Source organism: Phocoena phocoena, chromosome 6, assembly GCF_963924675.1.
Source record: "Phocoena phocoena chromosome 6, mPhoPho1.1, whole genome shotgun sequence".
Classification (NCBI taxonomy): Eukaryota; Metazoa; Chordata; class Mammalia; order Artiodactyla; family Phocoenidae; genus Phocoena; species Phocoena phocoena.
The window spans coordinates 92,927,944-92,945,586 of NC_089224.1; the positions used below are offsets into that span (position 1 = coordinate 92,927,944).

Here is a 17,643-nt window from a genome sequence, read left to right on the forward strand (position 1 = left end):
TTCTTTTTTGCTCTAGCTTGCATGTATTTCAGAATTCAGTTTGAAGCTTAGTCATAGTATCCGTTACACTAAACCAACAAGAGGTCTCCTTTTCTTAAAACTAATGTGTTGTTATTTCATTTAATTTACTGTCACACCATTGATTAGACTCACTTCAAAATTCTCTATGAAAAGAGATGGAAATAACAAAGCTGATGGACTAATGGAACTCTTCCTCCAAGGTAGTGGTTTCCAGGCATCAGTGCACATCAGATCTTATTTAAAGGCGTAGCTCTAGGTTGCATTCCCCAGGGATTCAGATCTGATGCGTCTCTGTTAAGGCCTTTTAACAATCTCCCAAATGATCTTTACATAGGTAGTCTATGAACTACGCTTTGAGAAACATTGATTTAAAGATTTCTACCTGGAATGTCTTCATTCCAGATGAAGCTTAAAAATTTAAGAAGAAACTTAGCTTATTCACCATTAGTATTAGGATAGCTTCAAATTTATTCATTTGTTGAGTGCCTACTATATTCCATGTGGTGAGGTAAATCCAAGGTTACAGAGATAAATAAGACATGGTTCATTTCTTGAAAAGTTTTCAAATTTAGTGAGGAAGGTGAACGTGCAAGCAAGTAATTACAGTCATTAAAGTTCAATATATTTGCAATGATAGAAGTTTGGGCAGGATACATACACAGGACAGGGGAGACAGTGAAAGGTCAGGGAAAGCTTCAGAGAGGTGAGGTCTCACAGGGCTTTGATGGATGAATGGCAGCTCATGGTACAGATCACATCTCAGTGAGGGAGGGGGAAAAGGCAGACTTATCATGCTAGCACAGGCACACTGACCCTAACCAGGGAGTCAAAGATGGACTAAAGAGTTTGGGATAGTATCTGTTGGAGGCGCTATGAAGACCGGAAGGAGCTGCAATTTGACTCACAAGCTATTTGAGTTTATAGTCTATGCTATCTTTCTTGGACATCATTTTAAAATGGGTGTATACCTACCATCTCATCAGCATGGGACCCTACAGTTTGGAGGCCTATCTATGGTCCTATTGGGACATCCAGAATCCCATCTCAAAGGCTACAGAAATGTTCCCATCCGAGCCCCTTTAGACAACTGAGATATTACCGTGTCACTTAAGATTAAGGTTTTGACTCCTGTTTCTTTTCCCAGATAAAATGTCTGGTTAGCTAAAAAATAAATAAATGATTTGAAAATGCTGGTTCTTATTAAATTTCAGCTTCTTTGACTACTGTCAGAGCTCAGGTATCTTCCTTTTCACGCGATTAGGTCACAATGTCATTTAAAAGTAAACGAGGATTTTGATAAATATACTGTAGTTATATACAGTGCTAACATTGGAGGAAACTGAGTGAAGAGTACCTGGGAACTTTCCTATGCTTCCTTTACAGCTCTTCTGTAAATCTAAAATTAGTCCCAAATAAAATCGTTTTGAAAGGGTAAACTAATAACGACTTCTGTCCTCATCATCAAGCTGTTTAGCATCTCCTCCCATTAAAACCAGAAGATAATTTTTTTAAGAATGAAAAAAGTGAATCAGAACCAAAATTCAACTTCTGACTTACAGTTAAACTTGTAATGTACTTACAGAACCATTTTAACAAAAATATTCCTAATAGTTGCTCTAGCTACGTCGAGGACTGAAATCAAAACAAGTTAACCTTGTGTGGCTCTTATCTGATTTCCTTGGTAAACATGTCTTACTCACAGTCATTATTCACCATCCATATTTACAAGCTAGGAAAATGTTATTATCTCAAAGGCCACAGAAATGTTCCCAGCCCAAGCCACTTTAGAGAATTGAAATGTCACAGAGGCAGGCCAGCCTGACTTGGAGGAGAGAGTCACAGTTTGTGAGGGTACCATGTATGTTTTTCTAAAGGAACTTGCGCTCCCATCCCTTCAGAGATGGAGCCACAGTGGATAAACCTCTTTATGCATTGCTCTGCTTCAAAGGGGACAGAAATGTAAACAGTGGCAGCACACCAGGATCGGGTTTCTTTGCTTTAGCCACCAAGAAGTCAGGAAAGGAAAACCAGGTATTTACTTAGGTTTATCATTACTATTGTCAGGTTTTCTTTTAATGATTGGAAAACAAAAGAAGAATCTGTTCAGAAACAAAGTACCACAGAGCCTCACTGTGGTTTCTTTTCAACCACCCCTGAGCCATTTTTTTTAAGTATAAAATTAAAAATTAAAATGACCTTTTTTGTTCTTTGTGATGGTTGTCTACTAACAGGCATCTCTGACTCAATAATTCTTAAAATACCATGCTATATGAGACAAATGTAGCCTATTTAAGAATGGATTCAAATAATCTAATATTGATTAGCATCTATGTTTTAATAATAGGGCCTGAAGAATGGATTTCTCTTTCTAGAGTGATTCTTCTCGGATAATTGAGGAATGGATTTAAGCACAGGCTTTTAACACCTACAGAAAGGCTATTCAACATGATCAATATCTGGGATGCAGCCAGCTAAGGCAGACTGAAATTTAAAGACAAGATAAAATAAAATAACCTTCTACCTCTGAAGTCAGTTGGAAGAACAGCTTTCATCAGTCAGGAAGATACCATAGAGATAGAAATAGCAAGCAAGCAAGCAAGAAAGAGCTAGAAGACATGGCTTCACAATTAGCCCTCAGTACCTTCTAGCTGTGTCTTAGTTGCTGTATTAACTTGTTTGTACAAATCATTGCACTTAATCTTCTTCATAATTCTATGAGTTGGGAGTCGATACCTACATTTTCTGCGTGAAGAAGCTGAAGTTCAAAGAAGTTGAGCAAATATCACAGATCAAACAGCTAATAAGCAGTAGAGTGAGGACTCAAACCCAGATCCACTTGCCTGGTTTGTTTTCAGGGTATTATATATAACTGTAAGGGAACAATTCTAGTAATACGATTTTGATTTCCCGATTTCTGAGTATGTCCTTAGAAAAAGCCCTAGAATGGTATTCTTAGAGTACCAGAGATTTCCTTAAGGTATTGCCTAAGAAGAAAATTATAAATGATGCCATCCTACAAAGAGCAAAGAATGTGCTATTTCAGCCTCCATTGAGACTTCAACTCTAGATAGCCAAATTCCTGTTATCTTCTTGGCTTTCCTCACTCTTACAGTCAAAAGAATGGAAACCGTCTCACAGGTCTGCCTGTTTTCTCTTCTGGTTTCATTTCTTTCTTTCTACAAGATCTACATGACCTGTATTATTTAACCAAATATATTCCTTTTATTTCCGCCAGAGAACCTTGATGACTTTCCCTCCTTCTATATAACAATACATTTCCCCTCCAAACTTCTTCTCCCATCAACTAATACGGTGAACTGAGTAGGAAAAAGTTAATTGACCTTAGAATCAAGTCATATTTACTCACTCTCACACACACACACACACACATATTCAAAATTGGGGAGATAGACCTTAATAAAAGCAAATATAAAAATGAGTACTGGGTATTCAGGACTTTCAGTGGAACCAATGACCTGTTTTATTATATGAACGCAAATAAAAACTTACGCAAATTTAGATTCATAGAGGTAGAGTATTGAGAAAGAGTCTTGCTATTCTTTGAATTTGTGAGACTCTTGGTGTATGTTAGTTTTAGTTCCTGGTACCACAAGATAAGAGGATAAATTACGAAAAGAGGGAAAGATAAGAGGTGGTTCAAAAGTGAGCAGTCAGGATGGTAAACTGGGGCTAGCAAGCTTGGAAAAATGAGAATATTTGATGGATTTTTTTTTTTTTCATTTTTGTCCAGTGGATAGAAGTAGGAACTAGGTCTTGGCGGGGGGGGGGGGGCGGTAATTATAAGGAGACTGATTTTAGTTTGATTTAGAATATATATGTATATATTTTTAAAACACAGTTGTTCAAAATGGGTTGATATGATAATGCTGAGTTCCTCATAAACCAAAGTGTTCAAGAAAATGATGGATATCCTCTTTAACTTGGATGTTGATTTTATCTCAGATTATTCCAATATGAGAAGTCTCAGATTCTCTGTTCTAAATGTCCTACTGAACAATCCCAAGAAAGCAGAGACGGAAAATGAATCACTATCCAACTCTTTTTTAAAGAATTTCCTTTCTCTACAAGAGACTGTGCTGGACTTTAGGGGAAAAAAAGACGGCAAAAGCAAAGTATGCTATTCTGCTCCCTCCTCCACCCCGTACTCCCCACCCCCCAAAGAAGATTACAAATCACATTGGAAGACAAGACTGATGCAGTACACATAAGGCAATTAAACGAAAAGTTAACAATTAAGTGAGAATAAAGACCGTGAAACAGAATACGTAAAAATTGATAAGAAGTAAAGCAATCAGTTTAGAAGACAAGAGGGATCGTGGTAGGCTAGGCAAGCAGGATACACGGAAAAACTAGGGCTACAGTTTGACCTTGAAATAACAATCTCATACACTAAATGCTCGTACTCAACCTTAAATAGTTTGCAGGTATTCTTGCATATTTGTCTCTAATGTAAAGTAACCTCAATTGTGTGCGCATGTGTGTGAATGTGAATGTGTATATTAATACCTAAGCATATGTAAATATGTATCTATAAAGATGTATATTTGCATTTGTGTATAGAAAAAACCTTTGAGAGTCTATATACGAAAGTATAATTTCTGGTGGAACTTCCAGACCTCCTCCTAGGAAAATGGCAAATCTCAGACATTCTTTCATCTTCCGAGTTGGTTCTACATATCTGGAGTGGAGGAAATGGGTGCATTAGTTCAAAACTGCTTCCAATTCCAAATAGATCAAGTAAAATGAACAATAATGACAATAGTAACAACAAAGTGAAAGATGGCAAAGGAAAATCAGCATTGCCCTCAGAGTCTACTTTAAAATACAGCCCAGTAAAAGATCACAGTGTAAAATTAAAAGGAGACTGAGGATTTACCTGTACTTGCTCTAGAATCCTAGCGAGAGTAGTGTAAGAGATGAGTAAATAAAGTTCTCAAAACTCACTTAAGGCCCTTCAACTTTAGTGGAACAAAATTTTGGAGATATAGCAGCCAGATAATAAAGACACTTAATATTCCCAGAGAAGTCCCTTGCCCATCTCAGGCACTCATAAATAGTTATTTGGCTGGTGAAAAAAAAAAAAAAAGGGGTTTTTTTCTAAGCTTAGAAATAAGCACAATTGTGCTGACGAACCTAGAAAGATATGCACAGCCCAAAGGCATTCAAATATAATTTTTCAGGTCCAATCTGGTCCAACTATGGACCTTTATTTACTTATTCTGATTAAGATCTGTGTGGCAAACGGAATCTCTGCAGTTTTCAAGTGTCCAGATGACCAGTTTTTAGCATGGAAAAAAACTCATTTTTAGCCAACATGACCTTGATACTTAAAAAAATAAAATAAGAATGTGCCACAGACTTGATTGGTGGAGGTAGGGAAAGTTTAGAGTAAAATCTAACTGGGAAATTATAAGTTCACTTAAATTTAAGAGTATTGGGTATTAAGTACCAAAATGAGACCTTCTCACTGTGATGCTAGGTTAGAACAGAAGATTTGGTGTCTGAAAGTTGGAGTGGCATTTCTGGGTCTGGGTCTTCATCTGAAGCAAATCTGTGAGTCTCAGATTCCTTGTCTGGAAAATGGGCTGAATAATATCAATCATGTACAATCAGAGAGATATGGTGAGGATTAAGTGAGATAATGTACAATGTGTGTGAAAGTCTCCATAATCTGTAAAGAATTATACCAATGTATTCTTATCACTAAAAGTAGTTAACAATAGCGTTGCCATTTTATACTAAAAAAAATATTGTACTTGGCTTATCACTAATTCAAAGAAAGGTCTATTCTAACTATACTCCAATAAAATTAAAATATTTTTTAAACAACAAAGAAAGGTCTAAATTGACATGAAAAAATAAATCTTCATGATAGAAAAATAGAGCTTCATGTGGGCTCTACATCTGATATGGTTGTATTAAACATTTTGGAACAATTAATTTGGTGGTTGTCTCTTTTCTAGGATTTTTAAAATTCTAAAAATTCTCAATTCCGTATACCCAATTTAGATATTTTGATATTTTTCTTTGTAGCTTGCTTTACTGGTTTTTTCCTGAAAGAGAATGACTTGCTCCTCTCTGCTCTCTGAGCAGCCTCTGGGAATTGATACAGAGGAGAGAATCTCTGTTGGTTGTAGGCTCCGTTCTGCAGACACCCCCTAATCTTCTGTTTACCACAACATGAGTCTATTACCATAGAAATGATAGCTGAGATCCCAGATTCAACATCACTGACTTCACAGCAGGGCCTCGTAAGTGGAGAAGCCACGCTGACAAGGAGAAGCACAATCACTACTACTATTATCAGAAGAGTAGACAGTCTGTGGCCTTGAAAGAAAGGGTAATTGTCAACATCGCAATGAAAATGCATGAATGAGCTGTGTTGTTGGGATATGCTGTAGTTCATTTTCTGTGTAATACTGCCTGACTAAAAGTAACGATTGAAATTTTATGTCATTTAATAGTTTGCTTTTAAAAGGTCAGAAGTTTCACTTGGTTGCATTTGTCTCTCATTGAGATAAGAGACAAGCAGATTCTAATTCATCTTTACAGCACTGTTTCAGTGCTCAAAGGTTTCCCTTTTCATGATGCGTTGTTTTTGTTTGTGTTTGTGTTTGTCTTGTTTCTATTAATAGAAGAAAGTGAACCTGAGCAAGATACTAAAGGTATTTTTTTTTTGCTTTCTGCACTGCTTCTTTTTAAACGTATGGTTCGATTCAACTGTTTATTTCTCTGACTTTGTAAACAACTCTGAGTGCCATGATTTTGTAAGGAAATAACAAACGATGTACGGGGAATATTAATTCAGCATTTAACAGTGTTATTAGATGGGCTGCCTTATTACATAATATAGTTATTGAGCACTTACTTTTATTAAGAAAAGTTTGGATCAACAGAAATGTTTAAACTTTGTACCCCAAACTCTGAAAATGCAAACAAAATGAAATGACGTAAATCAGCATGAGAATATAAATCTCACACAGATTGGAATAGAAAGATCCTCTGACCAAAAGCCTTGCGGGGACAGGAGGTGAGGGTGTTACAATCTTCGGAGACTTGTACAAATGTCAAGGTGCCAGCTCAGGTTTTTACTGTCATTACTTGAAGTGGACAAGTATTATGCAACTGCTCCAAACCAAACCAAATCAATCATACTGTTCTAATCTAACTTTTGTGTATTTTGGATGAAATTCACAAGTTCTCATATAATACAGTTTGGCTCTAGGAATAAACCCTAGGGTGGTATTCTTTGAAATTGCACCTCCTTATCTTAGTATTTCAAATAAGGTATCCGAGATGTTTTCCTATTTCTAAATATCAGGCTGCTTATAACTAAATTTAGATAAAATTATTTCACTTGCTCCTGTGTGGTTTTGGGGGGTTTTGTTTGTTTGTTTTTTAGTTTTTGTTTTGCTTGTTTTCAATTTACTCCTGTCAGTGCTGGTTTGAATCAAGTAGCCTCAAAGACCTCTTTAAGAGAAGCTAGAAAATTAGAAAGAAGGAAGAGAATGAAAGAAAAAACTCATGCAAACTTATTGTGTCCTTTGAAATAATTGCTCAGAAATAGAATTTATAAGGGACTTCAGTATTCTCCTGGTCCTACTCGCTTAGCAAGAAAAGAGAGGCAATTCACCTCAAGCCAAACTGCTTATTAATTTCAGGATTTAACTTGGGTCCCCCACCTGTTAGGCTTTCCATTACCCCACCAGGCAAATTTCAGAGTGTATAATGGCCCTACTTCCTTATTACAAATTCAGATTACCCCTTAAAATGGCAACCAATAATAAACTTTATTATATATCTGAAAGTGCTTTGAAAAATGGAATGAGAAAGATGTGGCGGGGTGGGGGGAAGAAGGGAGGGAAGGAAGGAAAAGGAAAGAAACAGAGAGAGAAAGGAAATGGGAATACAATACGGTTATATTATACAGAACTTTGGAATCGCTGGCTGCTTAAGCCCAATTTTGAATACGGGATTCTCAACCTGCAGTTAGTATTGTAAACTTACCCCAGAGAAAGTAGAGCCCCAAACTCAGAACTAGATACCATGAGAGGAAACCCAGGGATAAACAGATTGCCCGTGTCTGTTTTACGTGTTGCAGATGAAGAATAACGTGCTTGGCCACAGGAAAGCAAGTCAGAAACAGCTCACAGTGAATTGGAGAATGATGGATAAAACTATCTGTAGAAAGAAGAGTTGGATCATTTTTTTCTTTAAAAATCCACATCAAAACAACTGTAAACATTTCCCAAATTACTCAGTAATGTCATGTCCCTTCTATCAAACAGCTCGTTTATGCAACAAAAACACTTCTATATTGTCTTTCATGCAAATATAGGTACAATAGGGATATTCAAGGGACATTTATTTGATATGAAACCTATCACGTTACTTTTAAAATGGATGACTCAGAACGAAGTTTCAGTTTGTGGCTGCCGCTAAAACAATGGGAGTTTATTACTGAACTATGTTTAAGTTTATTATTACAGGTATACTGTTATCCATGGAGCAGTCTGGCATTTATTTTTAATGGCAACTGGCTTTATTGTTTTGAATGTTTGATAAATGTGGTGAAATTTCCTTCTCCATCCCTTCATCTTTTATGCTTGGAACTGGTAACAAATACTGATGGGTATAAGAATATTAGCTTCATTGCTGATAAAGCTGAATTGAAAAATAAAGCTTTCTCTTCCTTCATCCAAGAATTGGAGTCAAGTGATCTACTGATTCCTCCCCACAGCTCCACCTTTCACCTGGAGTCATAGGATGGCAAAGTCCTGACCTGGAGAATTACCTACTGCATATTAACCCATACCCTTCTTGTTTGCTGGGTAGCTGGCAGAAAGATGGCCCAGAGAGGATTGAGATACTCATCATATATACACTTTTCCCCAATCTCACCCATCAGAGGAGTCACTAATTCACTTATTCAACAAATATCTTTTGAGTGCCTACCATGTATCATGCAGGGTTCTGGATCAATTGATCAATGAACCGACCAATGATCTGTCTATCAATCAGCTTGTGTTAATGAACAAAGCAAGCTTTGCCCTTCTGACGCTTATATTCCAGGAGAAGAGACGGCCAAAAAACAAACAAATCAATACTTATGACATGGTGTGAGGGGGATGTGTCGAGAAAGCATTATGAGAAGACATCTGAGTCAAAACCTAAAAGACATTTGCAACCTTCTTTGAGGGAGGGAAACTGGCAGGGAAGGTGTAAGCTATCTTTCAATACTGAAAAAAGAGTCAAGTTTCTATTTTATCTTTTGGCAAGAATGTGGGAGGGCAGGAGAGCCCAGCTTCCCTTTATTTCCTGGCCTTTTTTTTTTCTCTTAACCCATCAGACTTAACAATGAAACCCATGATCAGCCAAGGGTATATCTGCCCCCTTGGAGCAGGACACCAGCAGGTTGTCGGCACAACCCTACATTCATGAAGCCACCTGCAATGCCAATGGTGCTCCTTTCTGTACCCTCCTGTGCCCCACTGGACCTCCCAGAAGGTTCTGATATGGGACAGAGCAGCACATTAATTAAATTAACCCCAAGGCTACGTTGACCTCTAGAACGATGATGGACTGTTTTAGTTACCATTGCACATAATTCTTAACAGTGTTGTGCAATATGGATCATCAGAGGTTTTGCAATGAGCCCAAATGATATTCCAAATAATGTAACGCCAACCAAAAGAAGAGAAAAATCCATAAATTACAGAATAAATAAATAAATAAACCCTCCCTTATTATTAAATTTCCAGGAAGAATTTAAAGTCCCCCAAATGAAAATTCTTGCCTTTGTAAATTAAAGCAGAAAAAAACAATCTAGATTTCATAGTTCTCCGGTTTCTTACGCTTCTCATCTTCAGCCAGAAGGCTCTCATTCAGTTTTAAGGGCACACTGACTCTTGTCATCTTCAGCAGCTGCTGTCTACACTTTTCCAGCATTTATGGAATTGAATTAAACCCACTCTCAATCTTTCAAGGATGCTGCTTTTTTCCCCAAATTCTCGAAGGCAGTGGGACCCATAAAATGATCATTGCAGTAGACTCAAACTCAAAAACTTCTGGACACACAAGTATAGCCCCAACCCCCTACAAGAGTTATTTCAGCCAAATGATGAATATGGACTCAATTATGTTGTGCAATCTAGGTCTCCATTATTGTTGCCAGAAAACATCAGAAGGAAAAGAATCCCTGGGTGTACCCTCGCTCAGATGCCAGTCACTCTGTGTTAGTTGTCCAGGGTCCACAATCTGTGAACTTAGACTGACTTGGGAGAAATCTCCTATCAGGTGTTCAGATGGGGTACCATGTTTGTCGCTCTGGAAGAAATGTACACTGCCTCCTAGCTGGCTTGTCTTCTTGAGAAATTTAGACTTTCCAATGCGGACAGCCTCTGTCTTCTAGTCTTGCTTGACACTTCCTTCTGACCCATCCAGCATTTTGCAACTTTTTAATTTTCCATTTCACCTTGGAGGCTTGTTTTTCTGGAACTCCAACAGAGGTGCAGCCTTCACCCCTATTTTAAGAAGGCAGTTTTAGCTCTCACCGCCAGGCTCTCAGGACTGGCTCCATAACTTGTGGACCAGGTGCAAATGACAGTGAGGGCCCCTAGTTCAAAAATCACTTATAATTTCAAGACACAGGCAGCAGAAAAATAAAAGAAGCATGGGTCCCTCTAAGCATGGTGCCCTGGGGGACTACACAGGTCACTCGCTCTTGGAGCCGACCCTGCTGACCACCATAATGACTGCTATTCCTCTTGCTATGGAATTTTTCAGGTTATAACTATTGCCTGCTAGGGAAAATTTTCCCTGAGTCCCACATTTTGTTTCAGTTTGGAATCATCCCCCACAGAGCTCTGATCTAACACTGTGGTGGTTATTTCTGAACTCTTAGGACTGACACCTCTGACAAATGTTTTTCCAAAAGAGGTATGTGTCCCATTGCATGTTTCTCTGGAGCTGTAGAGTAAGCTCTACTGCAATTTTTAAACTTTTTAATGTTAAAACATTTCAATCTTACAAAAAAGTAGATACAGTAATATATTAATAGTAAACTCCCATGTTCCCATCACCCAACAGCAACAGTGATCAATAGTCTACCATTTTTGTTTTATCTAACCCAGTACCATTTTATTGCTGCTGGTTTATTTTAAAGCAAATCCCAGACATGGATTCAATCAGTCCGTATGTACTTTAAGGCTTTTTAACGCAGTCACATTACCATTTTCATTACCCCATCCATCCCAGCTAGCACTAATTTCTTAATACCATTTACTACCAGGACAGTGCAATTTTTATTTGATTGTCTCAAAAAACTTCTTTTTACATCTGATTTGTTGCATAAGAATCCAAATGAGAATTCACACATTACATTTAGGGCTATGCCTCTTAAGCCTTTCTCAATCTATAATAGTTCCTTCTTTTTCTTTTTTTCCCCCAACATTATTTATTTGGTGAGGAAACAACATAACTTGCCCTGTTCAATTGTCTATATTTGGGATATGATTGAATTTTATCCTTATAATGTTGTTTAACATGTTCCTCAATCCTCTGTTCTTCTGTATATTGGTAATTCGACCCCAGGACTTACTTAAAATCAGGCTCAACTTTGTGTTTATTTGGGGCAAGGGGGAAAATTCAGCTTCCTTTTAAACATTAAATCCACTTTTTTTTTTTTTCTTTAACATTTTTGCCTTGAAGTTGGCACCTTCCTTCCTTTTTCTTTCTCCTGGCTTTAGGGTCCAACATGTGTATTTCTAGCATGCTCTTCTAGATTCCACCTCTTAGAGGCCTCAGTATCAAAAGATAGAAAGGTGAGTTCAGTGATGGTGAGCACTCTTTCATGTGTTTGTTGGCAATCTGTATATCTTTGGAGAAATGTCTATTTAGGTCAGAAATGCAAATGAAAACCACAATGAGGTATCACCTCACACTGGTCAGAATGGCCATCATCAAAAAATCTACAAACAATAAATGCTGGAGAGGGTGTGGAGAAAAGGGAACCCTCTTGCACTGTTGGTGGGAATGTAAATTGATACAGCCACTATGGAGAACAGTATGGAGGTTCCTTAAAAAACTAAAAATAGAACAACCATATGACCCAGCAATACCACTACTGGGCATATACCCTGAGAAAACCATAATTCAAAAAGACACATGCACCCCAGTGTTCACTGCAGCTCTATTTACAATAGCCAGGACATGGAAGCAGCCTAAGTGTCCATCGACAGATGAATGGATAAATAAGATGTGGCACATATATACAATGGAATATTACTCAGCCATAAAAAGAAACGAAATTGAGTTATTTGTAGTGAGGTGGATGGACCTAGAGTCTGTCATACAGAGTGAAGTAAGTCAGGAAGATAAAAACAAATACCATATGCTAACACATATATATGGAATCTAAAAAAACAAATGATTCTGATGAACCTAGGGGCAGGACAGGAATAAAGACACAGATGTAGAAAATGGACTTGAGGACAGGGGGAGGGGAAAGGGTAAGCTGGGACAAAGTGAGAGAGTAGCATCGACATATATACACCACCAAATGTAAAATAGATAGCTATTGGGAAGCAGCTGCATAGCACAGGGAGATCAGCTTGGTGCTCTGTGACCACCTAGAGGGGTGGGATAGGGAGGGTGGGAGGGAGGCTCAAGAGGGAGGGGATATTGCGATATATGTATACATATAGCTGATTCACTTTGTTATACAGCAGAAACTAACACAACAGTGTAAAGCAATTATACTCCAATAAAGATGTTTTAAAAAAAGAAGATGATCAATAGATTGTGGGTGTTCGATTCTTGTGGTTAAGGACAAAATTTATATTTTCCTCAAATTAATTATGTTCTAAAATATGATCAGAAAATACAAGGTCCAATTGCCATCTCTCTCTAAAAAAAAAAAGAAAGGTGAGTTCATCTGAACCTGCAAATCTGGAGTTAGAACTTGCAAAAAGCATACAACTGTCAAACAAATCATATCCTCCTATATCTCCTTGAATTATGTAACCCTTTTAAAAAGGTATTCAAAAATCAGAGTAACTTCTAATACAGCTGAATTTGATCTAGCCCTGGCCTGTACATCTCCTATCTAGTATATACTATCTCTTCTGTACTTTCCTTTCGAATACAAACTCCACAAATTTCACAGTTTTAGAAGAACTAAGCACCAAAGCCTGGTGTTAATTGGAATTTCATAGTCTAATGTTATGTTCTGTCTTTAAGTCCCAGAAAACAAAAGGCAAGAGTTAAAAAAAAAAAATCATGTTTGCAGTAAATGGGCAATTAAAAGGATTCCATAATGGTTTAAAGAACACTGGATTTGAAGTCAGAGGAGTTGAACTCAGGTTTCTCACCCATCAGTTTTATTACTTTGGGGAAGAAACTTAAATTATCTGGGATTTTGGTTTCTACATCTATTTAATAAGAGGAGAAATCTAGTTGATCTCTGAAGTCTCTTCCAAGATTAGACCCTTCAATTTATTGTACATTCTAAACCTCATCTCCACTCTTCAATTAAAGGTAAAATTTCTTTTCACACCAAAAGAACTTCCTCTTACCTAGTTAGTGGGGATTCAGCCTCAGAAAAGAATATAAATCACCCATTCTCCTGCCCACTTTTGTCTAAAATATTCCTTTTCTTTTTGACCCTGTATGCTCATCTCACTCTCTGAAAAGTTTGACAGATTTTATCTGTCCTTCCACTATGATACTGTTGAAGATGTAAAGCATTAATTATTTCATTAATTCAATTAAATATTATTACTTTGGTAGGCACTCTCCTAGGTACTGAACAAAACAGGCAAGGGTTTTGGTCGCTGAGGACTCTCGGTCTACTGCGGGGAGACAGACAATAGACAAAAAAACAAATAACTTCAGATAGGGGTAAGGTCTATAAAGACAATGAAACAGGATGATGAAAAAGCAAATGGGGGGAAGGTTAGACTTTACGTCGGGTGGTCAAGGAGGCCCTTTCTGAGAAAGTGTCACTTAAACAGAGACTTAGATGATACAAGGAAACCACGACATGAAGATCTATGGGATGAGTGCTCTCGGCTGAAGGATGGCATGGACATCTCTTAAGTTGGGAACAAGCTTGGTGTATTCTGGAGTGGTGAAAAGCATAGGGTCATAGCATAAATGGCTTAGAAGCCAGGGCACAGTATTTGATATTACACTTAAGACAGAGGGAACATGGAAGATCCTTCACAGGAGAACATGATCTGATTTGCATTTCTTAAAGACCACTCCAGCTTGACTATTCCCTGTAGGAGAGTCACTCACCACTTCTGTTTTCCTAACAGTTTTTGCCAGAATCCTGCGGCCTCCTGAATCCCACAATGTCACCTTTGGCTCCTTTGTGACCCTGCGCTGTACAGCAACAGGCATCCCTGTCCCCACCATCACCTGGATTGAAAATGGAAACGCTGTGAGTGCCAACTGTATGGAAACTTGTCTGGGGAAGACGCACTGGTAGTGAATTTCAGGGCAGACCACTTATTTGTAGAGTTACCTTGACCTCTGTCATTGGTCCCACCTGCATCTCCATTTTTCAAAGCCTTCCAATATTTTCATCCTAGAAGTCACTGACTTAGAGACTGAACTCCATAGGTTTACTTCTTTCCTTGTATCATGGGGATAGCAGAAAGTCAAATTCATTCTTTATGCTTTTGTGTAAAAGGGAAGTGGTATTAATTCCTTCCCACACAAAACTCATCAATTTAAGAATTAGTCCACTGTTGGAGCCTACTTTGATGAAAAGTAATCCAGAATTAGAACCCATGTCTGTTAGTGCAACAGAATTTTCTAATACTGGTAATAATAACTAACATATAGTATGTGGTTGCTATGACGAGGCCCTGTTCTAAGCACTTTACATAGAAACATTCGTTTATTCATTCTACAAATATTATTGAGCATCTCCTGGGCATCAGGCATTATTCTAGACATTGTGGATACAGGCACAACCAAAACAGGTAAAGTTTCCTGCCCTCAACTTGCTTACATTGTGATGGGGAAAAACAAACAATAAAATAAGCAGATGGGAGAATCTATAGTCTATGTGCACAGTGTCAAATGCCATGGAGAAAAATAAAGCAGGAAAATGAGAAAATACAATCTCAGGAGAAAGATTCCATTTTCAATAAAGTGGCCAGAGAAGCCTTATTAAGATGGAGATATTTGAGCAAAGATCTGAAAGAGCCGAAGGAGGAGGCTATGTAGATAATGCGGGGATGATAACCAGGCAAAGTCACTGAGATAAAGGTGCACCTGGTATGTCAGAGGAACAGCAAGTAGGTCAGTGTGGCTAGAGGTGAGTGAGCAAAGAGGAAAGAGGTAAGGGGTGTGCATAGGGGTTGTAGATCCTACAGGCTTATATAGGTCAATTGATACAATTTGGCTTTATTTGAGTGAGACGGGATGCCATTGTAGGTCTGTTTCTGTTGTCTGTTTTCCTGGTGACTCTTTCATTGTGTTTTGTTTCCTTGTGTGCCTAGTTATCTTTGACTACCTGCTGTTCATTGTTTTGAGAAAAAAAAATGTCAGAGATTAATTTGGGGTCTAGACAAAGGTTCTTTTCTCCAGAGAATTTTTGTTTGTTTCTGCTAGGGACCAGGGGCTACTACTAATCTTAGACTGCCTTAAACTTGTTATAGTAAAGTAACTTGTAGTCTTGTTCTTCTTTAGCTCTCGAATTAAATTTTAGGTGCCATTTAAAATTCACATCTTATTTGGCAGTATGTTTTGTGGCTTTTCTGTGAAGCTGTAGGAGTTGTCTTAAGCCTCTCCAAGTAGTGTAAAGAGATGCCTTAAGAAAACTGGGTAACTGACAATATGACTATTAATTTGTCTTAAACTCTGTGAAAACAGTTAATACAGAAAATGGAAAGACATAGGCTTTTAAAAAATTCAGTGTTTTCAAAAGGCTCCTTCGAGTTTAGAACTGGAACATATATGATTATTCTCTGTTGGAGTTGAGGAGTAATAAAAAAAAAAGCCAATGGTCAGAGTTAGTTTTGGTCTTATTGAGACTCCAGCTTCATCTTTCAAGATGTGATTCACAAAAAACAGAAAGCAAAATGGATTCTTCGGCAGAGATTCTAAAACAGGAATAAAATAAATGAATGGTAACTTTCTTCCAGGAAGAAGGCAAAAGGACATCTGCAGTTCTCATGGTCAGAGAGAGTGTTATTCTTACAGCCAAGTTTTCTTTTTTTTTTTTTACATCTTTATTAGAGTATAATTGCTTTACAATGGTGTGTTAGTTTCTGCTTTATAACAAAGTGAATCGGTTATACATATACATATGTTCCCTTATCTCTTCCCTCTTGCATCTCCCTCCCTCCCACCCTCCCTATCCCACCCCTCCTATCCCACCCCTCCTATCCCACCCCTCCAGGCATCACAAAGCACCGAGCTGATCTCCTTGTGCTGTGCGGCTGCTTCCCACTAGCTATCTACCTTACATTTGGTAGTGTATATATGTCCATGCCTCTCTCTCGCTTCGTCACAGCCAAGTTTTGTTCTTGGCGCTACTATCCAAGTCCAAATAGAAATCGAGATGACTGCCCCGTGCTGATGCAAAACACAGGAACTGGAGGCAACAGCAGGCATTTAATGTTGGACAAGTAGCCAACCAGAAAAGTCTATTGAGGAGAACAGGGAAGGGCCACAGACCTGGTATCATTCTGGGTGGGCGGGATTAAGACAAATGCAGAGTTGGGAGCTATTTGACACAGAATAAAACAGAATTTGAACTGTGGCTTTTCACTAACTATAAGCCAGTGAACTAACTTCATAACACACTACCAAGTACGAGTACTTTAAAAGATGTGAATGCTCCTTTTCTCCCCCTCCATGAACATCCCCAAAACTAAAACCCTGAATGATTACAGCCAAAGAACAAGAGAAAAGCAGGCAACTTACCCCAAAGCCATCAAGAATTCTTTTGCTTTCTTCCTATGGAAATATCATTCATTTTTCATGAAAATTTGTAGTCTTAGATGAACTCAGAGTGAGCAGTAATATCACTTTTGTTTTACAACGTTGGAAATAATAGTTTGGTGTGGCTACAGCAGAGTTTACTTTTCTAAAAGAAAATATCCTTATATTTTGATAAAGAGATTTATTTAAAGTTATACCCATCTATTTATTATTTTGGCATTCAAATAAAAAACGTAGAAAATTTGCACATCTCTCTTGCTTTGTCCAATCAATATAGTTCCTAAAATATGTTAAAAGAATCATTTTAACTTATTAGAAGAATTTTATAAAATAAATAGCCAAATCATCTGTGTTGAAGATTGTGGTTTTTGAATTTCCTTAAAGGGAGGCTCACCTATATATTATACGTATTTTTTAAAATTTATATGTTTATTTATTTTTGGCTGCGTTGGGTCTTCGTTGCTGCACGCGGGCTTTCTCTAGTTGCGGCGAGCAGGGGCTACTCTTCGTTGTGGTGCGCAGGCTGCTCATTGCAGTGGCTTCTCTTGTTGCGGAGCATGGGCTCTAGGTGCACAGGCTCCAGTAGTTGTGGCACGAGGGCTCAGTAGTTGTGGCTCGTGGGCTCTAGAGCGCAGGATCAGT

General features: G+C 38.0%; 1 protein-coding gene across 5 annotated transcripts in view; it reads left to right on the forward strand.

Annotated features, from left to right (window-relative positions):
• The window catches only part of MUSK (muscle associated receptor tyrosine kinase), a 91,350-nt gene that overhangs the window by 41,400 nt on the left and 32,307 nt on the right, over nucleotides 1-17,643 (forward strand). For 3 of the 5 annotated variants that reach the window (XM_065879063.1, XM_065879064.1, XM_065879066.1), the window contains exon 6: nucleotides 14,361-14,485. In XM_065879063.1, the coding sequence (XP_065735135.1) occupies nucleotides 14,361-14,485 (125 nt within the window). Of the gene's footprint in view, nucleotides 1-6,677; nucleotides 6,708-14,360; nucleotides 14,486-17,643 lie in introns of all 5 variants that reach the window. The other 2 variants (XM_065879062.1, XM_065879065.1) reach the window with 1 other exon arrangement.